Here is a 24,580-nt window from a genome sequence, read left to right as displayed (position 1 = left end):
GAAGTAAATAAACAAAGCTTCCAGGGCTTGCTGCGGATAGAAATGCTTAGAACAGCATCAGTTTCTAGATTAAGCTAGAGTATGCTAACAAGATTTTTAACTCCTGGCCCCATGTTGTAGGAATAAAATGATAGGCATGGCCAAGGTCGAGACAGAAGAATGTGTGTTTTGGCTGCCATAATACGTGTGAGGACAAATAACCTATCCTTTCCTGTCGTCTTTTTTTTTTCTGGTTGCCTGACCAATATCTGCACATGCAGCTCATATCCACAGGCATTCTTCAAGGACCGCAATCCAGACACTAATAATAATATGCCCATATGGATTTATTGATGCATCCTGACACCTAGACTCTGGAGAATTTTCAACAAATACAGGACATGCTTTTCAATACCCAATCTAATCCTGCCAAAGTGCATTTCCCGCTGGGTTCATTTAATTTCACAATGTTGTAGGAAAAAGCGCTTAAAATTTGCTCATAAACATTCCCCATCTGGAAAAATTTGAAAACGAAATTCCTTCACATACTGCACACTAAATAGATTTCCAAATGATTTGTGGAAAAAATTGTTAATTAAATAAGGACGGCACAGCTTTTCCAGTCTTTTCTATATGGCCATTGGTCAGATTAAAAAGATTTGGATTGTCAGACTGCATGCTTGTGAAGAAACCCTGGTGTGAGTACCCTTCCCCATCCCTCCAACCCTTTCCTTTGTGCCGAGGCCTCTGGTTTCATTTTCCAGTGACACCAGAAATTCCAGACATAGTTAATTTGCCTCTAAATAAACCCCGCCAAGCCATGACAAATATCTGAGGGGACCGAGGGTAGGGGCTGATTAGTGGTAGGTCAGACTTGCTCGTGCGTCTGTGAGGTTGCTGGGGTAACAGGGATCTGCGATTCGGCGATAGGGTGACTGTTTTCAGAGCAGGAGACGGCGGATTACAGGAAGTATGACACGACATTCCTTATGTAGCAGACACTAGTCCAATGCCCAACCATCTCCTTAACCCTATTTTGAAGACATTCTTGCCTAAAACAGACACCTCACCCCCTAGCTCCTCGGCCTTGCGAATATTATCATCACAATCAGACTGCTGACCTCTGACATTTGACCTCCCAGCATGTAAAAGGTTTCATAAGGAAGGCAGTGCAATGCTGAAGGGGTTTCTAGAGAAGGTGAAGGAAGAGGAGGATTAGTCCTGTTATTGGAATAAAAACTCCTCAGTTTTGCTGCGTTCCTGGTCTAAAATTAAAATAACTAGTCTTGCTGTTTTTTTTCTTTAAATTTATTGCCTTGCTAAAGGAAAAAAGATTTTGCCACCTTTTAGGGCACTTTTTTATTAGCTAGTTGAGAGCCCCCTGGAGGCCAGATACTGCATTGCTACTGTCCACCCTTTCTGAGTGTCACAGCTACCAATCAGACAAGCACAACGGAGGAGCGGCAAGGCACAAAGGAGGCAATAAAGGATAGAGATAGCTGGGAGTAAAAAAAAGTCGCCTTCCTAAAACAGAGAGCAGAGGAAAAGGGCATTGTTGTCACTACCCAGGAGTTTGCTTTACAGTGAAGAGAGAGAGCCAGGAGACAAACAGCCATAACAGGCCTTGTCATCGGCTTCAAATGACCCATTTGATGTGGGTGCCCATCCTGTAGAGGGGGCTCCCTGGGTGAGTGTAGGGTTACCCTGCGCACACTAGGCGACCTGGCTGAGCCTCCAGAGACGACCTTTAAAACCCAAAAGCCGTTTGTGTGTTATCTTGCCTGCACAGTTTCAGGTCGCGCTATGCCGTCTATCAAGATACCATACAACCACCATGAAAAGCCATGGGACAGAGAAAGGAACGAAACATTGAAAGTTCTTTACAAAGCAGTTTGATCAACATCTAATTTCTATAGCATGATCTCTTTGGTCTTTTGACTGGCTTGTATGTATCGAACAAATAAAGCCTTGTGCTGTATATTGGGCCTTTGTTACATGCTTGTCTTCCGAGTAAATTCGGTAAATCCTGCTGTTAACTGACTGACTTGTCTTTGTCTGAGTACGGAAATCATGTTTGGCTGCAACGTGCAGTAAGAGGAATGATGGAGGAATTGGAGCTGGCATGAATGGAGCAAAATGACACAGCTTGGGAATATTGGGGGAATTTGGAGAGTGGGTTTGTCCATTTCAGAGAAGAACAAATGATATGTTACATCTGTCTCAGTGCATGCAGTTTTGTGTGTTTGTGTGCTGTGTGTGTGTGAGTGTGTGTGTGTGTGTGTGTGTGTGTGTGTGTGTGTGTGTGTGTGTGTGTGTGTGTGTGTGTGTGTGTGAGTGTTTGTCTTGACATGAACCAGTTCAAGCAGTATTAATCTACATCCTGAGTTGTGGTAATGAAAAAAGCAGACAGTTACTGTCAAAACTTGGCAGGACTTTCATTGAGGGTTGGAGCTCCTGTCTGCGTTAAGAAATGCTGCTGGCTCCCATGCCAGTTCTCTCAGTTCCTTATTGATTTTTATTCCATATTCTTCACAATTAATCCTTTAGGTGCCGACCCGGGTACATTGGACCACTGTGCCAACACCTGGACCCATGCCATCTCTCACCATGTCTAAATGGAGCTGCATGCAAAAGTCAAGTGGCGAACAGTATCCCACAATATACCTGTGTTTGCCAGAGAGGCTTTAGAGGTAAACCTAAATTAAAGTGTATGCTTAAGTTCAAGTCATTTATGCTGTCCTGAATTCCACTCTTGATTTACATGCAATATTTAAGCACCTAAGCTCTATCCATTGCATCCGTACTGCAGTCCCTTAGGCTTCCATTTTCTGTTTTGGGTAAAATATCTTCCGAAATCTCTATCTTCAATTTGGATTCGGATTTGCCAAAGTAACTTGTAAAACATGATTTTAATACCCTCTAAGAGTTGCTAAAATATTTCCCCATTACCTCCTTTCTTTTTATATCCACCTCTGTATCTAGCTCTTTAGTTTTTTTGTCTTCTTACTCCAGAATTTGTGAACATCATTCCTTTATCCCTGTGATTAAAGCTCACTGTCTCATTTTGCATGCATAGGACAAGATTGCTCTATGATCGATGCCTGTGCCACAAGCCCGTGTGCTAACGGTGCCCGCTGCACCAATTGGAATAACCACTACAACTGTTCCTGCCCACCCGGCTATCAGGGCAAGAACTGCCGCAATGACATTGATGAGTGCCGCAAGTCAGGAAAGTGCCTGAATGGAGGCAACTGTGTAAACACACATGGCTCGTTTCACTGCGAGTGCCTTCCTGGTTACAGCGGGCGCACGTGTGAGGTGCTCACTCAGCCCTGTGCGCCATCCCAGTGCCTCAATGGGGGAACCTGCCATCAAACTGGTGACCACACTTACGAATGCGCTTGCCTGCCAGGTACATACAAATGAACACATTCACACACACACACACACACACATATATACACACTCCCACGACCACATTCCCACACTTATGGACATCCTTAGCCTCCAGGTTCCTGTGACGACTTTTCCCAAACTTTGCCATCACTATAGAACTCATAGGTTAAAAGTCTCCCTCCTATAAATAGCTTTGAGAAAGGAGAGAGAGAGGAGCGAGTAGGGGGGGTGAGGAGAACCAGGGCTGTTTGACATCAGGGAGGAATTCAGTTTATGACCCTCTTGCAATCCCTCGAGGGAGCAGGCAGGAAATGGCCCTTGCCAGAGAGGAAGTCATTGAAACTGTGAGCGAATCTAAAACAAGCAAACGCAGCAGGGAGGGTGGCCCTCACTCCGGCCAGCATGATGCTACTGTGGGAACTGCCAGGAGAGAGTGTAAACACTCCAACACCCACTAGACCTTTTAACGTCATCGCTAGTCATCGTTCTAGACTCTAGAGTGAATTAGAGTTATAAGGTATGACCTAGCGGAAGGCAAAATGTCACATATATTATACCATGGTACTCGAAGACTGCTTACATTTGTAAGGAGTGATGAGTTACACATGACTGCAAAAGGCAATTTAAGGATTTGGCATATTGTACTATATTAAAGTGACGTGTTTTTAATTTAGTTTTGGAGCAGTTTTATATTGTACAGCCCTTGGTCACAAAGCAACATTACAGAAATCCGGATTTAGAAATAAATCCCTAAAGAGCAAGGCAGAGGCAATGGTAGGAAAGAGACACGAGGAAGAAATCTTGACAGGAACCAGACAAAAAAAAACTTGTTCTCTTCTGAGTGACACCTAATAATAGGATTCAAAATTATTAGCCTTCTACTTTTGTATAATATAAAGTCAAACAGTGCTAAGTGTGTTGAAAGGATCATTTCCCTGGATTGATGTCATTATGTTCGGTGAAGCTATGAAATTTGCGGAAAGGCCAAAATATAAGTCTGGAATGAAAGAAAAATTAAGTACGAAACTGTGTATTAACATTCAGACAGCTACCAGTACCACTGAAGCCTATATTGTAATGTATTAACGTCTTTTTCTAGGATTTGGTGGCCTTAACTGTGAGGTGAATGTGGATGACTGTCCTGGCCACAAGTGCATGAACGGTGGGATTTGTGTAGATGGAGTCAACACCTACAACTGCCAGTGCCCACCTGAGTGGACAGGTATTTGATGCCCTATACACCTCAAAGAACTGGGATTTTTTTTTCTCTTGTCATAACCCTGTGTGTTTGTGTTGTTAGGTCAGTACTGTGCTGAGGATGTAAATGAGTGCTTAATGCAGCCGAACGCCTGCCACAACGGTGGCACATGTTTTAACACCAATGGTGGCCATACATGTGTGTGTGTAAACGGCTGGACTGGCAACGACTGCAGTGAGAACATCGACGACTGCGCCACTGCTGTATGCTTTAACGGAGCCACATGTCACGACCGTGTAGCATCTTTCTTCTGCGAGTGTCCAGTGGGCAAAACTGGTATGGATATCTACATGTGCATATAAACGCTTCATCCATATATACATACACACACATTCTGAACTTTTCTGTTTTCTGACTGCAGGTCTGCTATGCCACCTGGATGATGCCTGTGTCAGTAACCCCTGCAATGAAGGTGCAGTGTGTGACACCAACCCTCTGAATGGCCGTGCCATCTGTACATGCCCAGCTGGCTTCGTTGGTGGAGCTTGTAACCAAGACATGGATGAATGTTCCATCGGTACATTTACTCTTCTACTATTTAATTTGGTTCTTCATTTGCATAAAGATTAATGACATTTTTGTAAATGACAATGGTGCAGTAAGTGACACACACTTCACATTTCAAAATGCTTATGCATGATTTAAAATTTCATGCAGGACCTAAAAGCATTAAATTTAGAACCTGCAGAACTACATAGAACTACTTAAAACATGCAGAACCACCTAGTTAATGATTAGCAATTTAGTGTTACTGTTATTCTAGTTTGGCTACTATGGTTTACTTAGCTAGCTACAATGACAGAATAACGGATGTTTTTACATCCCCTATTACTATATACTGTGCTTTGGATTTGTTAATAAAAAATTTTGCTTAACTTTACACCATATATATATTTATGTACCAATACTATGTTTCCAGGTGCCAACCCATGCGAGCATTTTGGAAAGTGTGTGAATACAGAGGGATCATTCCAGTGCCAGTGTGGCCGTGGCTATACCGGCCCTCGCTGCGAGATCGACATCAACGAGTGCTTGTCTATGCCCTGTCAGAATGATGCCACCTGCCTTGACCGCATCGGCCAGTTCTCCTGTATCTGCATGCCTGGTACAAATAACGACTTCACATCACATGCTTCAGAGCAGGCGTAATGTTGCACTGTCACAACACTGTACAGCCAGCAGCCACTGGAGTCATAAGGGCATAATGAGTAATGCTTAGCATGTATTACATAACCTCTTTCGGGAAACAAGTTGTTGGGGGCTTTTGACCGTATGTTCTAGCCACTAATGTAAAAAGTCATACCAAAAAAGACTAATACTTTTGCGTTCAACACAAACGCACACACAACTGTAGACACAGACATGCTGAAAGTCCCTTGCCCAGTCAATACCTTCATCTAGTGGTCTTTATAGAAATATACAAATGAGGGCTGGGAGTGTGAGGTCTATAGGGCTAGCAGAGAGCAAGCGGGGGAGGAGAGTGTGCTGCATGATAATGAGCAGTGGAGTGGTGGGAATGAACGGCAACAATAGAGCCTCTCTGTGCTTCTCTCTGTGCCCCTCGTGCACACTGAGAGAGAGCAAACTTTTTCCCATCGCTTTTTCCCCCAACCCCCATCACTTACCCCCTCTCCCAAAAAAAAACCCACCTTTCATTTCCACAGACACCTCTTACGCTCTTGCCTCCTCATTGTCAGCTGGTTCTGATTCTGTGTGCTTGCTACTGGGTTCTCCTACGTCCATGTTTGTAAAACCCAGCACGTCTAAGCATCATGTGGATAATTATGTAACATGCTTTCCAAACCTCCTAGGTTTATGATCTGCTTCAGCTTCCAGAGTACATAACTTTTATGGAGGCCGAAGCAGGTCAAAGACGTTGTAAAGTGGTTTGGTTCAATAAAGAAGCCACTAGGTGTACAGCCAATTGCTCATAACTCTTAAAACCACATTTCAAGTGAGTGTAGGAGAAGGCTAACACAGGCATGAAATGAGGTGTTCAAACGGCTCCTGTAGGTCTGGATGTGGATGTAATGTAATTTTAAAATCCTGCAATTATGGCTGTGTGGGTAATGTGGCTTTTCTGGTCTCTGTTTATGGACAGGCTATGCTGGCACACACTGCGAGGTGGACATAGATGAGTGCGAGAGTAATCCGTGTGTAAATGATGGCATTTGCAGAGATCTGGTCAACGGTTTCACCTGCACCTGTCAGCCAGGTAAGAGAACAAGCTTTACGTGTCGAATGTCTTCCAAAGTGCCACTTGTAGAACGTATATTAATCGTTCAATTAATATTAGACTGATGGAGCGTCTTCTGCCGGCCTGATGGTGCTCTGTGTAATTACTCATAAGAGCGAGTCTTTCAGGGGCAACAGGACTGCATGCCGGAACAAAGGCACCATTGTGCCCCCCTCCTCCCTTCTCTGCCCCCACTCATCTATAGGACAGAAGAAGGGGATGACAGTCTCTCCACCTCTCTCGCTCTATGGTTTTTAGGGGGTAAGGGGGGAACAGCAGTCCTGCTAATGAGATTCTTTTCCAGGTCCCCAATTTACATCTGGGGCAGACAACCCCCCGTTGCACCCCCCATCTAGCTATTGAGTTGGTGGAGTTTGTGTGAGTGCTGGGTTAGGGCATGGAGGGGGGGTTCTGGCACATGAAGAAAACAATTCTAGTGTGCCCCCCTTTCTTTTTCTATCCTCTTGCCCTAAGCATCACCACAGATCCTATTACAACACTGTTAATCAACATGGGTGCATTCTGCAGATGCAAAAATGGACATTTCCATGGGGCCCCAGCTTATAGGTTGCACTTACTCACCCCACGCCTGTTTTCCCAGCCTACGAATGCCAGCAAATGATTAAAGCTCAGTGCATATCCACAGCCACACCATTCTTAGGAAAAGCCCAGTGATTGCCGCAGATATGTGAGCACACTGCAAACAGTGTTCGAGCTGCGCTGCCGATTAGTATATGGCGGTGCTTTCAATTTGGTTACTTTTGATGCCTATGTGAGAGCAGGAAGGGAACAAAAGTAGGTGGATTTGGTGTCCTGCCTTGTGCTAACATAGAAAAAAACGGCACTATGTGTCGTCTCCAGGCAATCAAGGTTTGCCTAGGCATTTGGATCAGTACCAAAATCTGTGTAAAGGTTATAGCGCATTCTCAGACCCAAGAAATGTTTTAGTTAATTTTGGGTAAAATTTAATTAAACTTTTGTAACAGGTATGAAGTATAATACTTTTAAAATGTTTGGCAATGTGAAACCAGATGTAGAGATTTTTGTTATGGTTTAGAGAGTTAGGAATGTCTTACATTTAAAACATATTTCCTGTAAATCTGTAAAAAACTGTTTCTGGATATTGAAAAATAAATTAACCTGAGAAAGTTTCCATGTTGTTAGGGAGAGATTTTAAGAATCTGGGGTTATTGTAACGTAAAACTGACCCCCTCCAGATGGGAAAATGCACATTTCAGACAACTACTTGTCCAGACTCTTAACCAAACACAGACTTTGTTAAATTTAAAACATTGCAGTGCAACACCATGTGATTCCTGCATTGTCCAGGCGTTCGAGACCTAGGCCAGGAACCTCTGCCCTCTGTAGCCCAGCGTAGCATGTACACTTGTCCTTCTCTGCCTCACTGTGACCTCTGACCTCTGTGTTTGCCTGTCCCAGGCTTCACTGGCACCATGTGCCAGATCGACATTGATGAGTGTGCCAGTACGCCCTGCCAGAACGGAGCCAAGTGCATCGACAGGCCCAATGGCTACGAGTGCCGCTGTGCTGAAGGTAAGCCGCTGTGTGTGCATATAATTCTGTGTACTGAGTGCGGGCATATTCTCAAGTGTAGCTGGGTTGATATTGGTTCTGTGTCCCTGTGTCACCGGTATCAGAGATATTGAGTCTGAGTCTGATCTCAAGGTCAGACATTATTCGCCCATGATCAGACCGACAGCAGGCTCTTAATCCTGCACATCCCCCAATGCACCCTGGGATCACGGGGTCACTCAGGGCCAGCAGCTGCTAAGGATGGGGGTTACACTCGGCCTTCACCTCGACATCTGTTCATCTGCACCCCACAATAACGTAGCGTCACAGTGCCGTATGGCATTGTACAAAAACTCAGGTCCGTCTGAAGGAATGTGGAGTTTTGTAAAATATTTTCTTAGGTTGTATCCTCTCCTCAATGTGGTCGAATTTGTACAGTAATGCAAACAAAAATCAGTGCTTCTATCATCTATCTATTCAAATTCAATCTATTCAAATATTTTACCATAAGTCCCCAACTGGAAATCTTACCAAACATAGGATTCTTAGAACACAAGTCTTAGTATAAAAAAGGAAAGGTCAGTATATCATAATGTAATGTTTTTATATTTTTATTAACTTTGTTAATTACATTAAAAAATGTGTGGTGGGACAATATATTACATTATCCAATAAGTATACAATATCCACTATTTTGTACCTTATGTAGTGAGCATACTGAAAAGAAAGTCAGAAATAATTAGAATTATGCATTTACAATAATGTCTACAAACTTATACAAGCTTTTTGTTACACAGTTTTAATGAACAAAATAAATGCAGTGTGAAAACAGAATTATTAATTAAGATTCAAAAGACAATGAAGTACTTGTTTCCCATTAACTCCTTTTATTAGTAGCCGACATTGTTTTAGATATTTAACACAGTTTCTATATAAATTTCATTTATAATATAAAATAGACCACATGTATATTGTCTAAGCATAGCAGCTGCTTGGTATTCTGCTGGCTCGTGTTCCTGTTCTGGATCGTCCCGTTAGCAGGGGTGCAAGGTATTGTCGCTGTGCTCTCTGGGACAAAAGCAGTTCTGTGAAGTCTGTGAAAGACTCCCTCTCTCTCTCTCTCAGTCGGTCTCTCGGTCTCTCGCCCTTGGCTCCTTGCTCTTGCTGCTGCCTGACAACCTGTTGGCATGGAAACCACAGGAACCCGGGCGCCGCACTGTAGGACCTTTTACCGGACAGAGTGAGAGAGAAAGAAAAAAGGAAACGGGGGGAAAGTAGAAAAGAACTTTTTTGAGAAAAAAAGGGGGGTAAAAACATACAGAGAATGAGGAAAAGGATTGAGTTCTTGGAGTAAAAAAAAAAAACCGGAGAAGAAGAATCTGGGAAAGAAGTAAAGAGACGGCTGAAAGAAAGGAAGTCTTCACACTGTAGACCAAACTGTGAATAGCAACGGCTGAATTGCTGAGGCAGCGCGTGAAAACACAGTAGTATTGCAAGAAAAGGGAATCTAAGACAGCTCGTCCCATAGAAATGCTTGAGATGAGGTCACGTCTGAGTTGCCTCATCCAATCACAACAAAACTCAGAGGAAACCTACCCTGACGTACAGCCACAAAGCCCAGAAACAGCCAGAAATGGCTGAAATGCAAAAACTTGATATCTTCGCCGTGGATAAAGCATACATTTCATAATTTTTTTTAGGAATCAAGTGAATGCTCTGCAGTGTTAGCATAGTCATATGTTACTTTTTGCAATCTTGACCAAATGTCTTTTAGCTTCCTACGCTAACAAAATAAATCTGTTTAAATTCTCAAGCCATGTCTTGAAATCTAGCATGGTCTATAAAATGACTTTATGTAAGCTAAGATAGGAAAACATATAAACCGTGCAGGATTTAGCTGAATAAATGCTAGTTAGATTGACAAAATGTGTCGCCTGTAACAATAGTATCTAATATAACTTTAACCAAACTAGCAAATGATTACGATAGCTAGTTAAATGCGGAAATGGAAACTAATTATTATAAATATAAATTATGTCTGATGGTTTATATCTCAGCTAGCTAGAAACAATTAACCCAAAATGATTGGAACTAGAACTAAGCCTAATATCAATACAGTGGAACCTCGGAGCTCGCGAGGGTTAGGGACCAAGACTGGTTCGCGAGTTCCGAATTTTCGCGACCTTTTGATACACCCCTTCCAACCCAGTAAAAACCCAAAGAACACTATACGAAATCGATTTAAATGAGTAAATAACACTATTTCACTCCATAACACTTAATTATTAGACAATTTCAATGAGATAAACCTTGATTAGAAATGTTAAAACTAGCGTTTTGAGCAGCTCGTGGTTGCTCACGAGCCGATCTGAATGAGAGTCGCGAGCATGCGAGGCCACGAGCACTGAGGCCACGAGCTCCGTGGTTCCACTGTATAATTGATAGTCAGCTGTGTTTTGGTAAAAAAATAATTTATATATATATATATATATATATATATATATATATATATATATATATATATATATATATATATATATATATATATATAAACATTAATAAGGTTAATAATAAGGTTGCCTTACTGGTATAGTAGCTAAACTTTTGTAACTGCTTTCAGTTTACTAGCATGTTTACTGTCTAGACTGACAGCTGGAAATGTCTATCTTACATTCCCAGGGTTTGAGGGCAGACTCTGCGAAAGCAACATTGATAACTGCCAGCCCGACCCTTGCCATCATGGCACCTGCATCGATGGCATCGCCAGCTATACCTGTAACTGCGTGCCAGGCTACACAGGCTACCGGTGTGAGAACCAGCTTAACGAGTGCCACAGTAACCCCTGTCAGAACAGTGGCAAGTGCGTGGACCTGGTCAACAAATACATTTGCCAGTGCCAGCATGGAACCTCAGGTTGGTGCAAAGTATCTCATATCTGAAGTCACTCATATCTGAAGTTGAAACATTCAGATTTTTTAGACTGGCTTAGAGACAGCGTTGATAATGTACTGGAATTTGCATACCTGTAGACACCCTAAATAAAAAGTTGTTTTAATTTTATTCGGGTTTGAAGGAGCAAAAACACTTCATGTAATTCTTATTAATGAGCATTAATCAGCCGTTTTTACTCAAGCTATCTGTGTTGTAAACAATATTACATAACCATATTTGCATGCAGGCACCAATTGTGAAATCAACTTTGATGACTGCGCCAGCAACCCATGTGACTACGGCATCTGCAAAGACGGCATAAATCGTTACGATTGTACGTGCAAACCTGGTTTCACCGGTATGTTTCCCATGATTTCTAATCTCTTAAACTTCTTCTAATTTCATCTAAATTCTAATATCCTAATATTGCAATATAACAACCGGAACTCTTTCTGTTTCTCACCCGTTAGGTCCAAAGTGTAACATGGAGGTGGACGAGTGCTCGTCAAACCCTTGCCGCAATGGAGGCACCTGCGTGGATGAGGAGAACGGGTTCCGTTGTCTATGTCCTGCTGGTTTCCATGAGCCATTCTGCTACTCTCATGTAGACGTGTGCAGCAACAGTCCGTGTGTGCATGGAACATGTAGAGAAGATCCCAACGGGTACAGACCATCTTATTTATCTTTGTATCCAGCTTATAACATTGTGTATTACAGCTTGTTATGCTAAGGGTTAATGCGACACTGAATGTTACTTTTGCGGTGTATCCTGCAGGTATCGCTGTGATTGTGAGCCCGGGTGGACGGGTAAGAATTGCGATCTGGACCGTAACGATTGCCTGCCCAGCCCGTGTCAGAACGCTGGCACCTGCATTGACCAGCTCAACGGTTTTACCTGTAAATGTCGTCAGGGCTTCAGAGGTGAGTGTGCAGATCTAAAAAAAAATCAAGAAGAAACAGAAGCTTATTTTCCTACTTTTTTCAAATAAGCTTTTTTTCTTGACGTAATAACTTATTAAATAGTTGTCTTCCAAGAAACTCCTGAATCAGACAGCCTGCTTTGTAAATACAAAAGGCCCATAGGAGCCTGTGTGAATCCCATTACTTCTAGGGGATTAAAATGTCTCGTTGTGACAGTCCTGAAAATCTGAGCCATATCGCCTCCTGCTGGACAAATGCATAACATGAACATGGATGTATCCACTAACTCCCTCATCACACTTATTCCTCAACAGGTAATCTGTGTCAGGAAAACATAAATGAGTGTGCATCCAGTCCCTGCCTGAATCACGGCACTTGTGTAGATGGAGTAGCAAGTTTCACCTGTCGGTGCGAACCGCCCTACAGAGGACCCACCTGTGCTGAGGAGCCATGCTCGCCCAACCCGTGTGCAAATAATGCTGCATGCATTCACTCCCGAGACTACCTTGGCTTTAAGTGCACCTGCCCACCTGGATGGCAAGGTAAGCCTGATGAGCAATTATTATGTCACAGTTATTTTTCTGCACGAGCTTTGCTTATTCATGTCTTCTCTCCACAGGCCAGCTGTGCAACATTGACACAAACGAGTGCATCGCTAACCCGTGCAAGAACCGAGGCACCTGTACCAACACGCCTGGCGGATATGTATGCTCATGCCGTAACGGTTACACAGGATCTAACTGTGAAACTGACATCAATGACTGCCTTCCTAGTGAGTAATCGATAACCACAAGATCTCAGAGGAACATTCTTTATGCAGATTAGTAGTTTTTTTGGTTGCAGCAGTAGTTTCAGCAGTAGTAATTTCTTTTTCTGTCCATCCACAGATCCATGTCTAAGCGGAGGTTCCTGTATGGACCGAATTAGCACCTTCTACTGCACCTGCCTGCCTGGCTTCACAGGGCCTCGGTGCGCCATCGAGGTAAATGAGTGCCAGAGCTCCCCCTGCAAGAACGGAGGCACGTGCACTGACTATGTCAACAGTTACACTTGCAGCTGCAAGCCAGGTTTCACCGGCCTCCACTGTGAAACCAACATACCTGAGTGCACAGAGAGGTAGGATGAGCATCTCTAATATTATATTATATTAGTTTAGTCAGGCATAACTTTATGGCCACCAATCCGGCATAAAATTATGACCACCTGCCTAATATTGTGTTGGTCCCCATTTTGCCAAAACAGTTCTGACCTCTGGATCATTAACAGCATCAACTTCTTCAGCAATTTAAGCTACAGGAGCTTGTCTGTTAGATTGGACCCATGACCCTGTTGCCGGTTCACCACTGTCTTTTTCTTGGACCACTTTTGAGAGATAGTTTGCTGCGTAATATATGCCACCCACTAACAGGTGCCATGATGAAGAGAATCAGTGTTATTCACTTCACCAGTCATAATGTTATAAGGCCATAATGTTATGCCCATTCGGTGTATATGAAAGCATGTACCCACTGCAGATTTTAAATCTCATGAACAAGAGTAAACAAGAAGGAAGGCAAGAGTTCTGACTCTCAACTTTATGTATGTCCTGTAGCTCTTGCTTTAATGGTGGAACGTGTGTGGACAAGATCAATGGCTTTTCCTGCACCTGCCGCTCGGGATTCACGGGCGACCACTGCCAGTACGAGGTGAATGAATGCGACTCACAACCTTGCCTTAACGGAGGAGTGTGTCACGATGGTGTGAAGACATTTCACTGCTCTTGCCCCAAAGGATACACTGGCAACCGCTGTCAGGTATACACATGCTACAAACCGACCGCAGAAGAGAAAACTAACTACAACCTAAAACATTCTTGCAAATAACTTCTACTTCTAAAAAGGTGTTTTAATGCTTAATGTACAGATGCCCGTAGACTGGTGTCGGCGCTCAAACCCATGCCAGAACGGTGGCCGGTGCAGACCCAAAGATGGCTCGTTCACCTGCGACTGTGTGGGAAGCTGGTCCGGACGCTACTGTGACATCCCAGGAGTTTCCTGTGAGGTGGCAGCTCGCCAAAGAGGTACATGTTAACGCACATCAAATGTACACATGCCTTCATTACTTCAATGCATAAACTGCAAATTTACCATTTGTTAATTTTTCAGGTCTTCAGACAGATGATCTCTGCGACCACGGAGGTCACTGTGTCAACATAGGGAACACACACTACTGCAAGTGCCCCCTTGATTACACAGGCAGCTACTGTGAGAGTCAGGTAGACCACTGTGAGGACAAACCCTGCCTCAATGGTGCCACCTGCAGGGGCTATGTGGGAGGATACACTTGTGACGTGAGTAGCTTGAATAAATGGCTTCAAATGCCACTCCTGACTAATTTGTATTTTACGCACTCACTCTATTTCCTTATATTAGTGTTTGCCAGGGTATGACGGACAGAACTGCGAGAGGGAGATGAACGAGTGCCATTCTTTCCCGTGTCAGAATGGAGGAACCTGCATTGACCTGGTGGGCCACTACATCTGCTCCTGCCCTCCTGGCACAAGGGGTATGTCTAAAATCATGTGCCAGTTTTGCATCCCACTCAGTTACTACTCTAGTGCCCATACTAAAGTTATATCCTTTGTACCCAGGTGTCTTGTGTGAGATAAACGAGGACGACTGTGCTATGCCAACATGGCCCCGTGGCACATCGAAGTGCCAGAACAATGGCACCTGTGTTGACCGGGTGGGTGGATACCGCTGTAACTGTCCTCCTGGGTTCACCGGAGAGCGATGTGAGGGAGACATTAACGAGTGCCGCTCGAACCCCTGCAACCAGGCTAACAGCCTCGATTGCATACAGCTGCCAAATGATTACCAGTGCATCTGCAAGCCTGGTTTCACAGGTAAGACAGGATATGATCAATGTCATAAATGGGTGTAGTAAAGGTGTGGCCAGATTTCAACAAGTATGCTTTTTTAGGTCAAGGGTGTCAAAACAGGTTCGGCGTGTGCGATTCCCAGCCTTGTAAAAATGGCGGCGTATGCTCAGCGTCCAGCAGCTCTCCTGTAGGATACAGTTGCACCTGTCAGCTTGTAAGTATCAATCCTTTTCCTATTCCACCACATAGTCACAAGAATTGGTCTTTGAACCCTTTTCATCTTTTCAGGGCTACACTGGGTTAAACTGTGAACGCAGCATGTCCTGCCATGAGCTCTCCTGCTATAATGGCGGGAGCTGCACCCAAACACAGCGTGGTGCCCGCTGCTTGTGTCTGCAAGGCTATGCAGGCACACAATGCCAGGAGCGTGCATCTGAGAGTTGCTTGTCCAAGCCATGTCGCAATGGCGGCACATGCAGAGAAGAGGCTTCCTTCCCCTACTTCAGCTGCCAGTGCCTTCCAGGCTGGCGAGGAAAACGCTGTGAACAGGAATCTATAATGCCAGAGCTGCTGAAGCCCATCTGCCCACTGCCTGACTGCTATGGCAAGGCCAAAGACGGTGTATGTGACAAGGAATGCAACTCGTTCGCTTGCCACTGGGACGGTGAAGACTGCTCTTTGGCCGTAGACCCATGGGCACACTGCACTGACCCACAATGTTGGCGTGTCTTCAACAACAGCCAGTGCGATAACACATGCAACACGCCTGAATGCCTTTATGACAATTTCGACTGCAGGGGCAAAGAGAAAGTCTGCAAGTAAGAATCTGTCCTTTGTATTATTTCCTAAAGTAGAGTCCTTGAGCTCACAGTCGGCCATGAAGCATAGACAAAAGGGCTGGGATTTTTAGTTACAGCAGAAGAAATCACAATGTACCATTATCAAAGTTATATTATATCTAGTCATTATTGTTATAGTTATTATTTAAATTATTTAAATGTTAAACTGAATGGAGGTAATCCAAACCTCAAATTTAAAACCATTCGGCCTATGAATGACGCCATGGACCTATTTTGTGTTCCATCATTCAAAATTTGAAAAGAAAAAGTTATAGTTCTATGAAAAAAATAGTGTTGCATGCATTCAAATAAAGTCCTAAATAAGTACTAAATGAGATACTTTCCTTTATACTGTTACAGTGAATGGAAATGAGATTTTATTTCTTTCCAGTCTCAGATGTAGGTTTGAAGCCAAAAAACTCCAGGTTTTTAATCTTTGTTGTGTCTTTACCCCAGTCCCATCTATGAGACGTACTGTATGGACCACTACGCCGACGGCCGTTGTGATCAGGGCTGTAATAACGAAGAGTGTGGCTGGGATGGTTTGGACTGCGCTAAAACAGTGCCAGAACATTTGGCAGAAGGTGTGCTGGTGATCGTGGTCCTCTTGCCACCTGACGAGCTGCTCCGCACGGGCAGAGCTTTCCTGCAGAAGCTCAGCAGCATCCTGCATACATCCCTCCGCTTCCGACTTGACCACAACGGAGAAGCCATGATCAAGCCTTACACCCGGCGAGTCAAGCGTGAGCTGCAGCCCCATAACGAGGTTATTGGGTGAGTGCTTTAACACAAAACTCACATGGTTTCACTGTTTTTTATTTGCCTTGTTTCATTAATGGGGCGTGCTTTTTTGTGCAGATCAATCGTGTACCTGGAAATCGATAATCGGTTGTGCTCCCAGGACTCGGATAACTGTTTCCCCACAGCCGAAAGTGCAGCAGATTACCTGGGAGCTCTTTCTGCTCAGCAAATGCTTGAAAGATTCCCTTATACACTGAAAGAAGTCCGCAGTGAGTACAACCTGTTCATGTTCATTTCAGAAAAAAAATATTATAAAAAAAATATGCTTCTTGTTAGCAAGTTCCTAATTATTTTCGTTTGTCTCTCAGGTGAACGTATACCTGACGAAGTTGTGCCTGAATGGGGCCAGCTGCTTCTAATAGGCGTTGCGGCACTCTTCCTGATGGTAATTGTGGTGGTGGGAATGCTGATTGCCAGACGCAAACGTGAACACAGCACACTCTGGTTCCCCGAAGGCTTCTTCCTTAAGAAGGACACGAGCAGTAACAAGAACCGCAGAGAACCTGTGGGACAGGATGCTCTGGGCATGAAGTGAGTGCTTTATCCACTCTAAACAGTACTGCTTTTTTCAAAGTTACCAGATAGAAGTTAATGAGGTCCGCTTTGTCCATCAGGCACATGCCAAAGACTGTCGAAGAGTCCTTATTAGGAGACCACAGTGACCAATGGATAGACACAGACTGTCCTGAGGCCAAGAGACTGAAGGTGATTTCTTGTTTTCTACCACAGTGAGAGAAAAGACAAACAGCTTTTCCAATACTTACAAATACCTGAAAGTTTAGATTACTTTATAGTGAATACAGTTTGAAATATAATAATATATTTTGATCTTTAGAGCTTATATTTAAAAATGTAATTATTAAAGCCAAGCAACACATTTTTAGTATTCCATGTTCTACTTGTCTTCCTGTTTACGTAACATAAATCATGCAAATCCTGTTTTTGAACTTTTTTGCATTTTGATGTGAGTTTTGAATAAAGGCATGCAATTAATAACATTCTAACCTAATCAAATATTTATTATATACAAATATAAACCATTCAACAGTAAAATAGAAAATATACAAAAAAACATATGCTAGACCAGATGTAGTAAGTGTGTAGTGAATAAGAGGCTCAGTTGAGCAATGCAATTTTCCAACAAGGAACTAGGTGTAGTAACACTGCTTTGAAATATCATTACTAAAATGATAAAACATTTCAAGAAAAGCAAGAGGTACAGATGATTTCTATATGATACTTAGACAGGTCTAACATGAGACTCCATGTGTGTGTGTGTGTGTGCGCGCGCGCACTACAGGTGGAGGAACCGAGTATTCTCTCAGACAGTGAGGACGCTGTGGACAGCAGGCAGTGGACGCAGCATCACCTAGCGGCGGCAGACATCCGCATGCCACCGTCCATGGCCCTCACACCTCCCCAGGGTGAATTTGATGGTGACTGCATGGATGTCAATGTGCGAGGGCCAGGTACAGAAACAGTCTCTGGTTTATAAATAGAAGCTACACACATGGTTTATTGTATAATTTTATTTATTTTTTTCATTTCAATATTTAATAACTATCCTGAAATAGAATATCTAACCCATGCGCGTTTCCGTAGATGGATTTACTCCACTGATGCTGGCTTCATTCTGCGGTGGAGGACTTGAGCAGGAAGTGGCAGAGGAAGATGACTCAGAGGAGTCTTCAGCTAACATCATATCAGACCTTATCTACCAGGGGGCATCACTGGGTGCTCAGACCGACCGGACTGGAGAAACAGCTCTTCACTTGGCTGCCCGCTATGCTCGCGCCGATGCTGCCAAACGCCTGCTGGATGCCGGAGCCGATGCCAACGCACAGGACAACACGGGTCGCACACCACTACATGCTGCTGTGGCTGCTGATGCTCAGGGGGTCTTCCAGGTAGAGCAGTTTGCTAATGATATGTTGCCTTTTTGGATTGGGTTTAGATGTGGTTTAGGGGTGGTTTAGGGGAGCTGACCCTTTGATTTTCAGTATATATTTGCACGAAAAAAGATTTTTTTTTAAGATTACAGAGTTTTCGTCAATGATTACAGAAAAATGCGGTGAATATAATGCAGTCATTTTTCTTTAACAGATTTTGATCAGGACACGGGCGACAGATTTGGATGCGCGCATGTACGACGGCTCCACAGCTCTAATCCTGGCCGCTCGGTTAGCGGTGGAGGGCATGGTGGAGGAGCTGATCACCTGCCACGCTGATGTTAACGCTGTTGACGAGATTGGTAAGTTTTTTTGCAAACACCCACATACACCTATTTTGGAATAATTATTTTTGTAATTATTTTAATATAGTGTAAAAAAAAAAAAAACACTTTTTAGATATTTTTATGAGCATTTGACAGCATCAGGTGTGGAATGTTAATTGTCCTGTTCATATCCTCATCTAGGTAAATCTGCATTGCACTGGGCCGCAGCTGTGAACAATGTTGAAGCAACGATCGCTTTGCTGAAGAATGGTGCCAACAAAGACATGCAAGACCTTAAGGTAAAAAGTTCTGTGATCACTTCAGCCGAAATTACGTGTTTTATTATTCCCATATTTTACATATTTAACAAAACTCCTCAACTATGATCTGCAATTGCTTTTCAGGAGGAGACGCCACTCTTCTTGGCTGCCAGGGAGGGCAGCTGTGAGGCTGTAAAGGTGTTGTTGGCCCACTTCGCCAACCGTGAGATTACAGACCACATGGACCGGTTGCCTCGCGACATCGCTCAGGAGCGTATGCACCATGACATTGTGCAGCTACTGGATGAGTACAACACAGTGCGCAGCCCGCAGAGCCACGGCGGAGCAGGACATCACCTAGGAGGCAGCCATGCTCTCTCACCACTCATGTGTCCACCCGGCAGCTTCCTACCCAGTCTGAAGAACACGCCGCAGGGCAAGAAGAACCGCCGGCCAGGCGCCAAAGGGATAGGCGGACAACACGGTATCAGTCTAAAGGATGCGGCGAAGGCACGGAACAAGAAGTTGACGCTTGATATGCAGAGTGCACTGTTAGACAGTTCAGTGACCCTGTCACCTGTGGATTCGCTGGACTCACCACGTGGTGGTGCCAGTAATGCAGGCTATATCACTAACCCAGCTTCGCCAGCTGCTATGCCCTCTCCAGGGATCTTCCACTCGGTACCCAGTACTCCAATGGTGCACAGTGGTATGATGGATGCTGGTGGTCCTTTTACAGTTTCCTTAGCCGGTTTGAACGAGCTGAGTCAAGCCACCCACACCTATACTCTCAACCCTGGCCAGATGAACTTGGGCATGGGCTTGGTGAGCCCTGTGAGCGTGCCATTTGACTGGCACAGCCGTGCCCCACAAACACCACAGTGCACCCAGCCTATGGTGAGCATGGTGCACCCGGGGACACCCGGTGCTATGCAGCCTGCCGCTGTACTCATGCACCAGCAGCAGGTTTTCCGTAACTCCCAGCAGCCCATGTTACAGCCTACGCCAGTCTCCAGTACACCCACCATCAGCCCTGTCAAGTTGCCTTCAATTGCAGAACAGCAACAACAGCAGCTCCGTGCTCACAGCCTATCCAACCAGCAGGCCCTGACAAGCTTGGGTGCCTCGACGCCTCCAACTCCACAGGCTCCTCAGCCTTTCTACCAGCAAACCCAGCAGAGTCAGGCACAATCCCAGCAGCCTCAGCAGCAGCCACCTCAAACACCTGCAGTCCCACAGAGCCAGGCTGCACCTCCGCAGGTCTCCCAGGCTCCCCCAGTGCAGGTCGGTAGCAGCACTGCCAGTGCAGGATTGGAGGATTACCCCACTCCTCCTTCCCAACGCAGCTACACCTCCACCATTGACGCCACACCCAAGCATTACCTGCACGTGCCCAACGAGCACCCCTACCTGACCCCATCCCCCGAGTCTCCAGAGCCATGGTCCAGCCCCTCCCCTCACTGCGTTTCCGATTGGTCTGACTCCACCCCAAGTCCGACAGTCTCCGCCCCTGCCTCTTCCCACACCCAAATTCCTCACACTTCCGAAGCCAGTGGAAAGATGCAGGTTTTCGCGTGAGCAGAACTTCCAGGAGTGTCTCTTTTTTTTAAATGTCAGCCCGTTTCCAAAATTTTAATTGGATGAGGATTGACTTGGCGTTTGATGATTGGACAGTCTGCCAGGTGTCGTCTGCAGAGAAAACGAGTAAAGGGAAAATTGTGTTGTCTTAAAAAGAAAAGACAATTTAATGAAGTAAGACGTTCTGTCACAGATGGACTTGTGTGCGTTTTTTTATTATTAAAAAAAAAAGTATATGAAGAAGAAAAACCATGTCTTTCATTTCAAAGACTTGGGGATGCTTTTCCTGCCACTAACAAACTTTTTAAAAAGTAGATTAAGAGAAAATTTGAAGGAAAAAATCCTTTTTTTTATTTATTGTCTCAATGCATTCCTCTAAAACTGCCTTGTGGGTGTCCTCTCGCTCTGTCTGTCTCCACTTCTGATAGCAGTTACACTCCTTGTACAGAGGCTTGTGATGCAGTTCTTTCATCCTTTTCACCATTGAAGTCACAGACAGAAAGAGCTGGACACAGCACCTCTTTTATGTGGTATTATTTATTTAGGCCAGTGTTACTCCACTAAATTGGCATCACAGATTACCTAGCCATGTTGAAATTGTTTTAAGTTAGTGAAATATTTTAATCTGATGAACTGACCTACAGTGAACCGATACATTCCGTAGGATCTATCTATCTTATCTTTCTATCTATCTATGTGGGGCAATAATGTCGAAAGGCATTTCTGAAGCACTTCTAAGGCCGAGCGTGTAAGATTTAAATTGATGGCTGCTGTTGGGGAATTTTATTGCATATAGTAAATTACACCAGCATTCAAGTGTTAATTTTGATAGCCAAGCCCACCAAGGGCCCAATTTTTCATTCCTTCCTTAAGCCTTTGTATGAAGGTCAGGTATCAACTCACTGGCTGCCCTTTTAGGCTGTGTGGGTCTCTTTTCTATGGGGTTGTATACATTTATTTGATGTTTTTCATGTTTTCTTTTATTCTGTATGTTATAACCTTGGTTACCTATGGAACATCACCATGATGTGATAAGCTGTGTTTTTATAGGCTGCTGCTTCCTGTCGCTTTACAGTGACACCTCTATATCACTGCCAGCAAGAGCCCTTCATTTTACACAATTCCAGCTTCTTAACTCGACCAGAAGAAAGAACTTTCTCAGTTATCTTCTGACCCCTGGTCCTTTTTACATTTATTTTTTTTTTGGTCCTGTTGGTTAATTATTTTACAGTCCGACCATATTTGTGGTTATCGTGTCATGTTAGTAATCTGAACTTGTGCATGTGTGAATCAGGGGTGTGTGAAGGTCTGAAGTGGTGGCAATTGGGCTGCTAGTGCTCTGTCACTCCTCAGGGAGGTGTTATATAGCATGCAGTGTAGTCTGCATCTCTAGCAGCCTCCACCCAAGCGGCCTGGAGGATGGCGCCTGACTTGCGTGGCCTGAATGCGCCAGTGGAGTGAACGCTGCTATGTAGTGCTGCCCCCTGCTGTCTGATGCAGGTAATGGCGCTTATTTCTCTGTAACATCCCACCCCTTTCTCTTCCCACAGCATATGGCTATAGCAGTCCGGGTAAGATGTTCTTCAAAGTTTTTATAACCAAATCTAAATGTTTGTTTTATTAAAAAAAAAATAAACTGTGGGATTATATTTGCATTCGCATTGGATTCACTGAACACTGAATGAATAGTGTGTTTGTGGGTTTGGGAATATATGTATTACATCTATTGGGACCTGTTTTTTTTTTTTTGTTCGTTTTGTTTTTACAAAAGTGGTAAACATTGAAATGTTTTTTTTTTTTATCCAATAGGTCTTCCTCAACGCTCTGGAAATTTTGAAATTCCAGCTTTTCTTTTGTACATATGGTTATCGCGTTTAGGTTTAAGAGAAGTCTAATGTTTCTAAAAAAAAAAAAAATGATTATGTACTAAAAAAAGACAAAAAGTAAATGTACCTTCTATTAGCATTTTTTTTAAACCGAGGATTGTGACTGATTATATATTTGTCTTTGCATTACTAGAACAGCCATAGATATTTTTCTGTGTTTATTATTAATTTCTGTACTTGTTTAAAAGTAGTTTAAAAATCATTGTATATAAACACTGTCTCTTTCTACAGGCATAAAGTTGTAAAATAAGTTACTTCTAATAAAACAGTAGGGAACTACATTTCCTTTGCGTGTCCTTATTGTGCTTTCACATGAATACACTTTTCCACTGCTTGCTTTCATTCATTTTACTGTTTGCTGCATTTATACTTAATGTGACCAACAAAAATAAATCAACAATTAAAGTTGTTTTTAACATAATTAGGGGGCCAAGCACTAAAACAGTTTGCCTCAAAGACACAGAACTTGCAAAGCCTTTTAAGGACCTTGACCTGAGGCTATGCAAAATAGATTTTGTGCCACCTGCTGGTCAAAGGTTACAACAACAGTTTAAAAATGCTTATATCAAACTGCCATTTTTGCTCCTCTTTCTGTCTGTGGTCTTTTTAAATCCATTGGCTTAAAATATTTGCTTTTTGAATCCATTTGCTCTGCATTCCTGTGATTTCTCAAGCAACAGCTGTAGCACATCTGTATATGTGGGAGTTTGGACACTTGAAAATGCTTAATCTGTTTAGGATAGGTAAGTGTGTGTGGGGTGTGTGGTAATAACAGTTTGAGCCTTGTCTTCGGGCCTTCAGTCAGTATAATGTATGTTTTCTGTCTCTGTGATGCAAAATTAAAAATAAATCACCTAAAAAGCCAATAAAATATGAGGCCAGGTAGCTCATTTCAGGCAACACCTGTGTATCTTCAGGTGTGTGAACTCAGGTGTGAAGTCCACACTCAGGAATTTTCTTCTTTAAGTGATCTCTGGCTCTAATCAAAGGTTCCCAGGTAGCATGAAACCCCTAAAAAAGTCGGTGTGAGTGTTTTCTGTTGTCTTGGTTTCACTGTACACAGTATAGAGTGTATCTGGAAAGTATTCACAGAACTTCCCTTTTTACATTTAGTTATGTTACAGTCTTATTCCAAAATAGATTAAAATAATTATTTTCTGCAAAACTATACAAACAATACCCCATAATGACAACGTGAAAGAAGTGTGTTTGAAATCTTTGCAAATTATATATATATATATATATATATATATATATATATATATATATATATATATATATATATATATAATAATAATCACATGTACATACATGTGATTTTTTGCCTTTGACATGACACAAAAAATTGAGCTCAGGTGCATCCTGTTTCCACTGATCTTTTTTGAGATGTTTCTACAACTTGATTGGAGTCTACCTGTTGTAAATTCAGTTGATTGCAGATGATTTGAAAAGACACACACCTGTCCATAGAAGGTCCCACAGTTACCAGTGCATGTCAGAGCACAAACTAAGCCCTGAAGTCCAATGAATTGTCCGTAGACCTCCAAAACAGGACTGTATTAAGCCACAGGAAAATTTCTGCAGCATTGAAGGTGCCAATGAGCACAGTGACCTTCATCATCCGTAAATGGAAGACGTTTGAAACCACCAGGACTCTTCCTAGAGCGGAGCCACCCGGCGAAACTGAGCGATCGGGGGAGAAGGGCCTTAGTCAGGGAGGTGACCAAGAACCAGATGGTCACTCTGAAAGTCACTCTGAACTTTCCAGAAGAACAACCATCTCTGCAGTCAGAGAGATGTCTAAAGATTGAACAGAAACATCCTTGCTGAAAACCTGCTCCAGAATGTTCCCGAACTCAGACTGGGGCAACGCTTCATCTTCCAACA

General features: G+C 43.4%; 1 protein-coding gene across 1 annotated transcript in view; it reads left to right on the top strand.

Moving 5' to 3' along the window:
* notch3 (notch receptor 3) overlaps positions 1–22,974 on the top strand; it is a 34,447-nt gene extending 11,473 nt beyond the window's left edge. The window contains exons 3-33 of the mRNA XM_083524243.1: positions 2,527–2,669; positions 3,056–3,391; positions 4,475–4,597; positions 4,676–4,909; positions 4,995–5,150; positions 5,553–5,738; positions 6,735–6,848; positions 8,310–8,423; positions 11,082–11,315; positions 11,581–11,691; positions 11,804–11,996; positions 12,109–12,254; positions 12,569–12,796; positions 12,874–13,026; positions 13,142–13,370; positions 13,846–14,047; positions 14,157–14,313; positions 14,399–14,583; positions 14,666–14,798; positions 14,884–15,138; positions 15,216–15,328; positions 15,403–15,932; positions 16,410–16,727; positions 16,812–16,963; positions 17,063–17,285; positions 17,369–17,459; positions 18,055–18,223; positions 18,357–18,661; positions 18,858–19,005; positions 19,171–19,268; positions 19,374–22,974. Of these exons, the coding sequence (XP_083380369.1) occupies positions 2,527–2,669; positions 3,056–3,391; positions 4,475–4,597; positions 4,676–4,909; positions 4,995–5,150; positions 5,553–5,738; positions 6,735–6,848; positions 8,310–8,423; positions 11,082–11,315; positions 11,581–11,691; positions 11,804–11,996; positions 12,109–12,254; positions 12,569–12,796; positions 12,874–13,026; positions 13,142–13,370; positions 13,846–14,047; positions 14,157–14,313; positions 14,399–14,583; positions 14,666–14,798; positions 14,884–15,138; positions 15,216–15,328; positions 15,403–15,932; positions 16,410–16,727; positions 16,812–16,963; positions 17,063–17,285; positions 17,369–17,459; positions 18,055–18,223; positions 18,357–18,661; positions 18,858–19,005; positions 19,171–19,268; positions 19,374–20,807 (7,213 nt within the window). The 3' untranslated portion in view covers positions 20,808–22,974. The remainder of the gene's footprint in view (positions 1–2,526; positions 2,670–3,055; positions 3,392–4,474; positions 4,598–4,675; positions 4,910–4,994; positions 5,151–5,552; positions 5,739–6,734; positions 6,849–8,309; positions 8,424–11,081; positions 11,316–11,580; positions 11,692–11,803; positions 11,997–12,108; positions 12,255–12,568; positions 12,797–12,873; positions 13,027–13,141; positions 13,371–13,845; positions 14,048–14,156; positions 14,314–14,398; positions 14,584–14,665; positions 14,799–14,883; positions 15,139–15,215; positions 15,329–15,402; positions 15,933–16,409; positions 16,728–16,811; positions 16,964–17,062; positions 17,286–17,368; positions 17,460–18,054; positions 18,224–18,356; positions 18,662–18,857; positions 19,006–19,170; positions 19,269–19,373) is intronic.
* Positions 22,975–24,580: the final 1,606 nt, after the last annotated feature.

This window comes from Silurus aristotelis (assembly GCF_946808225.1).
Source record: "Silurus aristotelis genome assembly, chromosome: 21".
NCBI lineage: Eukaryota > Metazoa > Chordata > Actinopteri > Siluriformes > Siluridae > Silurus > Silurus aristotelis.
This window is presented reverse-complemented; position numbering and strand designations above follow the sequence as displayed.